General features: G+C 25.2%; 2 protein-coding genes across 2 annotated transcripts; both read left to right on the top strand. All coding sequences in view use genetic code 12, as the record gives it.

Annotated features, from left to right (window-relative positions):
* Nucleotides 1–846: 846 nt before the first annotated feature.
* On the top strand, nucleotides 847–2,682 carry CAT2 (carnitine O-acetyltransferase; the record flags this gene model as incomplete). The annotated part of the gene is made up of 1 exon (XM_051757967.1): nucleotides 847–2,682. One exon carries the CDS (start codon nucleotides 847–849, stop codon nucleotides 2,680–2,682), a length of 1,836 nt encoding a protein of 611 aa, XP_051613571.1.
* A 2,721-nt stretch (nucleotides 2,683–5,403) lies between these two features.
* RFX2 (Rfx2p) lies at nucleotides 5,404–8,976 on the top strand (the record flags this gene model as incomplete). Its single annotated transcript, XM_051757966.1, has 1 exon — nucleotides 5,404–8,976. The coding sequence occupies one exon, from the start codon at nucleotides 5,404–5,406 to the stop codon at nucleotides 8,974–8,976; it is 3,573 nt and encodes a 1,190-aa protein (XP_051613570.1).
* Nucleotides 8,977–9,091: the final 115 nt, after the last annotated feature.

The following is a 9,091-nucleotide window of genomic DNA, read 5'->3' as shown; positions in this document are numbered from 1 at the left end:
ATCGATTTTTGTTCAATTTCTTTATACCAGCACTAACTCTGGTGGAGAACACCACTTGGAAGAAGTGTATGAGCCACAGAATTAAACTGTAACCAGTGAACTGTTGTTTGAAGCGGCCGAAGTTCCCTGTACCTACATATTTTATCTTTTTCCATGGTTAATTTATATCCTTTACATACATGGTCAGATAAAAACGGTTGAAACGCAGCACTAAGTGGCCATGATCAGGTTTTAATGCGATATACATATACAGTGTAGAATAAAGGGACCAAAATATGTATTAAACACCACGGACTAATTATGATCCATTATTGTTTTGTGGTTATAAAGAATCATTAAATTTTTCAAATTACGAATGTCATCGGTATTTACCCTCGGTAAAATATTTTATTGTCACATACAAATTATTTTATTAGTTTCACTGTTACATCCATACCACAATACTTAATGTATATTTTTTGTGCCACCAAAGAATATGAAATAAATTCTATGGGGTTGAAAATTACACAAATATCCAATAATATTAAACTATTTAATATACCAAGTATATATAGACAAAAAACTTCTTCTATCAAAAAATTTAGGAGAATTTTACCAGATATTTTACATCAAACGATTATATAAAATCTATTCTACACTCATTTTTACATTCATTTTAACATATTCTCATAGAAATCAGATTTTAATTTAAATTTCAAACTTTCATATTCAAAACATAGAGTAAAAGAAAAAAGTTTGAAAATTCAAAATTATAATCAATTGATTTTATAAAAAAATACTATGTTCAAATTTAAATTACCAAAAAATCAATTATTATCATTAAATCAAATTAATTCAACTACAAAAATGCCAATTTTAAATATAACAAAACCTTTTAGTTCATCAAATGCTAAAGGAACTACATATAAATTACAATCAGAATTACCAAAATTACCAGTTCCAGAATTACAAGAAACTGCTTCAAAATATATAAAAACAATTGAACCATTTTTAAATTCAAAACAATTAGCTGATTCAAAAGCTAAAATTGAAGAATTTATACAACCTGGAGGAATTGGTGAAGAATTACAAAAAAGATTAAATTCATTTGCTAAAGGAAAAGATAATTGGTTAGCTGAATTTTGGGATGATTATGCTTATATGTCATATAGAGATCCAGTTGTACCTTTTGTTTCTTACTTTTTTTCACATAAAGATTTAAAAAATATTATTGGACAAGATCAATTATTAAAAGCTACTTTAATTGCTTATTATACTATAGAATTTGCTGAAAAAGTTCAAAATGAAACTTTAGAACCAGAAGTTATAAAAGGAAATCCATTTTGTATGAATGCTTTTAAATATATGTTTAATAATTCAAGAGTTCCAGCTGAAGGTTCAGATATTACTCAACATTATGATCCTTTAGAAAATCAATTTTTTATAGTTATTTACAAGAATAATTTTTATAAAGTTCCAACTCATAATTCCAAAGGTGAAAAATTATCAAAAGGTGAAATTTATAGTTATTTACAACAAATTAAAAATGATCCAACTCCAAAATCATTACCAATTGGTTCATTAACTTCATTAAATAGAGATGAATGGTTATCTGCTTATAATAATTTATTAAAATCTCCAATTAATGAAGCTTCATTAACTGATATTTTTGCATCAGCTTTTGTTATTTGTTTAGATGATAATGTTCCAGTTACAATTGAAGAAAAATCTAAAAATTCATGGCATGGAGATGGTCAAAATAGATTTTTTGATAAACCTTTAGAATTTTTTATTAGTGCTAATGGTAATTCTGGATTTTTAGGTGAACATTCAAGAATGGATGCTACACCAACTGTTCAAATGAATAATACTATTTTAAAACAAATTTCTCAAACTAATCCTGAAGAATTAATTCAAGAAATTTCTTCAGTTACTCCAAAAGTTGGTAAAGCTGATATTTTATCATTTGATATAAATCCAACTACAAGATCTAATATTGCTTCAGCTATTTTAAAATTTAATGAAACTATTGCTGCTCATGATGAAGAAATTTTCCAACATTATGGTTATGGTAAAGGTTTAATTAAAAAATTTAAATGTTCACCAGATGCTTATGTTCAAATGTTAATGCAATTAGCTTATTATAAATTAACTGGTAAAGTTAGACCAACTTATGAATCTGCTGCTACACGTAAATTTTTAAAAGGAAGAACAGAAACTGGTAGAACTGTATCAATTGAATCTAAAAAATTTGTTGAAACTTGGACAAACCCAGATGCAACTATTGAAGAAAAAGTCGCTACTTTCCAAGATGCAACAAAACAACATGTTGCATATTTATCACAAGCTGCTGATGGTAAAGGTGTTGATCGTCATTTATTTGGTTTAAAATCAATGTTACAACCAGGAGAACCAATACCTGAAATTTTCACTGATCCAATTTTTAGTTATTCACAAACTTGGTATATTAGTTCTTCACAAGTTCCATCAGAATATTTCCAATCTTGGGGTTGGTCACAAGTTATTGATGATGGATTTGGTTTAGCTTATTTAATTAATAATGATTGGATTCATGTTCATATTTCATGTAAAAAAGGTAATGGTTTAAGTTCTGATAAATTAAAATGGTTTTTGGTTGATAGTGCTAATGAAATGCAAGATGTTTTAGTTAAAGGTTTATTAGGTGATAAAGCTAAATTATAGACAAATTTATATATTATATATAAAAGTGATAAAAGTAATTATATAGTCAATTAAGACAATAAACAAGTAAGAAATTAATAAAATAGTGTAATTTTTTGAGTATCTCTTGAATTCGTACTCTTGTTGAATGGATTATCAATACTCTAATACTCTTTTATCTTGATGAAGTTTTTGGTTGTCAAAAAATTCAAATCTTTTGCAACACATTTTTAAAAAATTCAAAATTTGTAAAAAAAATTGCAACACTGAATTAATTTCAAGTCTAACATCTCATTTTTAAAATTTTCACCAACTAATCATACTTGAAGGCGTTCCAATACCATAGTCATTCATTTTCAAAATTAATTAAACTTGAAACATATGCAAGTTCAACTAATACAATCTATGCAACATTTATTAAAATGTAAGTACTTAATTTAAAGAAAGAGTTATAATATTTTTAGTTACACAACAATATGAAATTAACTTATCTAAAGTTGTGGATATTCGGATTTTGTCTTAATTAAAAACGTTTGATTGTTGAACGTTTTGTGGATACACACTGTATTACGAGATCCGTTTGTTTGAATCAAGGTACGGTTTACTTTTGAAAAGAGGGGGATAAGTTAAACAGCTATACGCGTCTTGAATTTTGTTATAGATTTTGGAGAAAACTACAACTTGTTATCTTCACGGTCTTAGTTAAGCTTTTATGGATTAGTGTTTGAAACAATAAACTTCAAATATAATAATTTTTACAAATTAATAATATGGTTTGAACCAAAAAATTTTTCTTACGAATCATGCCGTTGTTAGTTAATGATTTGTAGATCATTGGATTTATTATAATTGAGACATTGAATAATTTTTAGGTTACGCAAAGATTAATTAACTACATTGACACAAAAGATACGGTTTGAAAGTAGATCTTGGAGAAGTGGTAGATGATGATTCATTTTGTATTTTAGAACAAAAATTTTGGACTGAGTTTGAGACATGTGATTTAAATTAGTTCTGGTTCATGTCGATGTTTTCAATCTACGAGATAAAGGGAGTTTTTGATGATTATAATGAGAGACAGTTGCTTCAATTCAGATAATCAAGAAAAGGATGATTCCAATAACCATCAAGCTATGGTATTGATGAGAATTTAATTTAAAGTATTTATTTGCCACATTTATTGATTTTTTTTGTTGGTTAACTAGTAAAAAGAATTATCAAATTAGCACCTACGTTGAAATTTATTCTACCCAACAAACGTCACCAATAATTGACTTGATTCATATCGGAGTTGTTTATTGAAGTCACTCATACTTGGGAGTTGTAATAATCAACTTAGGGCTAAACGAGATCTGTTTTTGCAATTGGTTATGAGTTAATGAAAATAGTACAAACTACTAACAAATTAATGTTTACACAAAACCTCGGGGGACAAATAGGGTAATTTAATTGAACTGTTTTGAAAACAAAAATGTATAATGGATTAAAGTACCTTAATAATATTAATATCAACAAAACAAAAAATTATTATAATTACAAATTTAAAGTTTAAATCGTCATGGGATTATCGAGATCTTTCAAACGGAACTAAATTTCATGAGATTACATTACAACCAAAATTTTATTAGTTAAAGGAGATTCCGAAGCCTTGGTTGTACAGTAATGATTTCAATAAATTGGTGATTAGTATCTTAAATATAAATTAAATAAATTATTTAGCCCCCATCAGATCAAACGAAAAAATAAAAAAATAAATAAAAAAAACTTTATAACTTACACAAAATCAAATTGATAAAATTATATAATAAAAGTTCCTGAAATTAAAAATCATTAAATATTATATAAATATCCTTATAACCAAATTTATTTTTGAAATTTTTATGAAGAAGATTGGATATAATTTACAATCAAGTTATTATCAAACTTTCAATCAGACAACCTAACATTTTCATTATTCACAACCACAACAACTAAGCAAACTTCGCGTATTTTATTTTTAGTTTAAATCAACAAACTGATTTTTGTTTTCATTTTTGGTTTCTTTTTTTTGAATTAGATCAGTTTTCCAATCACACCGCCATCATACAAAAAGAATCAAAGAACATATTAGAAAAGTTAAGCAACAAATTATTCAAATACCTTCTATATTAGTTAATCAAATTCAAACAACAATAGTTAAATCTGTGATTATCATATTGCTTCAGTTTGTGTATCAAATTTTTTAATTTAAGCTATCAAACTTTAAAAAAAAAATTAAATTTTTTTTTAATTTAAAAAAATCGATCAATTTTAAAAAATCAAATTATTTTACGATTTTTTTATCAAATTCATTTAAATTTGAAAGTTCATCCACTATTTCATCATTTGCATATTTTGTTGTTGTCTGTTTTTTTATTTTTCATTTTCATTTATCATTAATCACAATCATAAATAATTATTTGTCATTTCAATTCAACTTTAATATTATCCAATTTTGTCATATTTTTGTTATCATTAATTCACTAACTTACAACCTATTGTCTCAAGTTTCAATTTAATAATTATTTAATTAATCATTTTATTGATATATTCAACGTATGCAATAAACATTTATTCAACTCAAGAATCATATCACATTGGAGTCCATCTTTGTTTATCAATCAAGTATCTATTTAATACTTCAATTTAGAGATAATTAAATTCATATATTCTACAATTTTTAACATATCATTACATTTACTTCATGCATTCATACAATAAAAAATGTCGAATCCTCCTCATAGAAGTCATAAACGGCAAAAATCATCAGTACTGAATCAAAGTTTTTATTTTAATCAACCTACAAATCAATCTGAATCTGCACAATATACATCATCAACTTCATACAGACAAGATCCACCACAACAACAGCAGCAACAACAACATGATCAACCACTTGAAGAACTGTCAGAATCTCAACAAACGTCATTATTACCATCAGTAGATCAATTACCACAACTGCATACAGTAAATGAAGATTTTTATTCGAATTTTTCCACTAGAATTCATCCAAGATCAAATCCAACACCCCAACATGAAATCAAATTGCATTCTTCATCATTGAAAAGAGGTGCTAATGTAGCATTTGAATCATCTCAAAATTTATCAAATACTACTCCAACTCCAACAAATTCAACTTATTATCCACAAGGTTCTAATTATCAAGATCCTAATCAATTTTTGCAACATCAACAATATCAACCTTTTCCTCAAATTGCTCAACCATCTTATTATCAGCATCCACCTCCATCATTTGCTCCACCTACATCTAGTTTTTCAGGATCAGTTTCAAGTAATATCAATACTCCACCAATAATTGGACCTTCAAATTTCAATTCTTCAATACCACAATCGCATTCTAATTTTCAAGCATCAGACAACTCAACAAGTTATCCATTTCAAACTAATTATAATAGTGCATACTTTCCCAACGTTGGTAATAAAGTTCAAAGTGTTTATTCTACTCCAGCATATTTAAGATCAAATACACCACAACAATATTCAAATTTAGCATCTTCAACTATTGCATCTAATCCAACAGCATCTGCATCTGCATCTGCATCTGCATCAAGACAACCAATAAATCATAGTAAAAATAATTTATCAATTTCATCTCATTTAACTTTATTTACATTAGGTAGTCAGTCAGACAATCATTCATCAGACCTTCCAAAAAATAGAGATTTATCACAACAACCTGCTCAATCAGCATCAAATCTAATTCCATCAGATCAACCAACTCAAGCTATTCATCCAATTCAACCAGTTCAACCAATATCACAACCATTACAACAACAATCAAATTCAGTCTTAGAGTCATTACTTTCTGAACTTATACACGTTGATGGATCAAATATAAATATTTATTTACTTTCTGCAATCTACAAAATCAATATGCCATTTCCTTTAGATGATTTTTATAATTTATTATATAATGATGATGCAAATAAATCATTTGTTAGTAATTTCAATTTTTCACAAAAAATGGATAAAACTCCAATAACATCACAAATTTCTTCAACTTATGTTCATATTGTAACTGAAATATTAAATACTTTTAAAGATCCAAATTTATTATTAGAATATTTTCCAGATCATGAAGATAAAGAAAATAAATTTGGTACAATTAATTATCATGAATTATTAAGAACATTTTTAGCTATTAAAATCTTACATGATATGATGATTCAATTACCATTAACAAGTGATGAAGATCCTCAAGATTATACAATTCCAAGATTATCATTATATAAAACTTATTTTATTATTTGTCAAAAATTAATTGCATCATATCCAAGTTCAAGTAATACAACAAATGAACAACAAAAATTAATTTTAGGTCAATCAAAATTAGGTAAATTAATTAAATTAGTATATCCAAATTTATTAATTAAAAGATTAGGTAGTAGAGGTGAATCTAAATATAATTATCTTGGAGTTATGTGGAATGAACATATTATTGATGATACTTTTAAAAAATTATGTGAAGATTATGATATACCAGAATTAATGGATTTATTTAGTAGTGAAAATTCAACAAATCCTTTTATGATTCAACAAAGAAATTTATCAATTGAATCATCTTCATCAAATATTACAACAAATACTCCAAAAAAATCTCATCATCGTAGAAATTCATCAAAACTGAAAATTAAACTTTCAAATATTTTAGAACCATCTACTACAGAACTGGGACAAATTGGATCATCTTCATCTAATAAGCAAAAAACAAAATCAATTTCAACACCAAGATTATCATTCATAAAATCAAATTCATTATATCCTAATACTACAAATTTTACAATACTTCGAAATTTTCAACAAGAAGAAAACTGGTTTTCCTTATTGTTGAAAAAGCTTTATGAAAGTAAACCTCAATTAGATAAAGAATTAATTAAACTGTTTTTACTAACAAATTCTAATTTATTGGTTAAAACTGATTTATTAAATAATCTCATTAATTCATTTATTAAACCATTACTGGTCAATCAATATGATGAAATTAAAAACATTGATTTAAATTTATATTTAATCTTAATTTTAGAATTAGTACCTCATTTATTATTAATCAAACCATCAACTGATTTAGAATTTTTAAAAAATTTAAGAATTAATTTATTATATTTAATTAATAATTTTAATTCAGAAATTAAAACTATAGATTCAAATTTATTTCCAATTAATAATTCAACTATTTTTTTAATCATATTAAAGAAGTTAATGAATTTAAATGATTTATTAATAACTTTTATAAAATTATTAAATTTAAAATCTACAAATATATTAATGTCAAAAGATATTGAAAATTTTCTGAAAACTAATTCATTACCAATAACTAATCCATCAACAATTAAATTAGATTCAACTATACCTCAAACAGATGATGATTCAACAAATCAATTATTTTTTAATATAACTCCATTAAATGATTTAGAATTCAATTTTCAAAAAGATATATTAACAAATGATTTAATTTATACATTAGTTGGTTTTAATTATGATCCATTATTAAATAATGAAATAAAATCTTCAATTTCAATAAATTTTATAACTGAAGAAATAAATATAATTGATGAATTTTTTAAAAATGATTTATTAAAATTTTTAAATTCAAATTCAAATCATTTAAACTCTGGTAGTGAAATGATTAATCAAAAAAATAAATATTATAATTATAATTTAAATCCAACTAATACTTCATCTCCAACAATTTTAAATAATCCAAGTTTAGATATTCATTTAGATCATTTACATTCTTCTTCATCAAGTGAAACCTTATTAAATCCAACTAATGTTACTTCAACTTCTTCATCAGGTTTATTTAATAGATCAAAACCTATAAATACACAACCTTCAGCACCAGCTCAACCACAACAACAACAACCACCACACCCACAACCAACAACAACAACTTCTTCATCAGTCTTATCACCATCAGAAAGTTCAAGATTAATTTCATTATTTCAATTAATTGATGAAAAATTATTATCAAATCATTTTAAATCAAAATATCCAATATTAATATTTAATAATTATTTATCTTATATTTTAAATGATATTTTAAAATATATTTTTTTAAATCAACAACAACTGCAAAATATTGAATTATCAAGAAGAACTGTTGATGAAGAAGAAGAAGCACCGTCAACAGATAAAGAAAAATCATCTTCATCAGCAAATAAACTTAGTGGTGGTGATTCAAATAATAGTTTCGGAGCATGGTGGGTTTTTAATTCTTTAGTTCAAGAATATTTAAATTTAATTGGAGAAATTGTTGGATTAAATGAAAGTCTTTAAATAAACATTATTGGTTTATTGGTAATGGTGAAGAGGAGATTAACAAATTATTGCATTTTTTCAAATTTTGGATGCATAGTAAGTATTGATTACGAACTTATACCCAAATTTAGCA

This window comes from Candida pseudojiufengensis, assembly GCF_024610245.1.
Source record: "Candida pseudojiufengensis strain CBS 10847 chromosome Unknown scaffold1, whole genome shotgun sequence".
NCBI lineage: Eukaryota > Fungi > Ascomycota > Pichiomycetes > Serinales > Debaryomycetaceae > Lodderomyces > Lodderomyces pseudojiufengensis.
The sequence above is the reverse complement of the archived record's forward strand: the minus strand, read 5'-3'. Positions and strand labels throughout refer to the sequence as shown.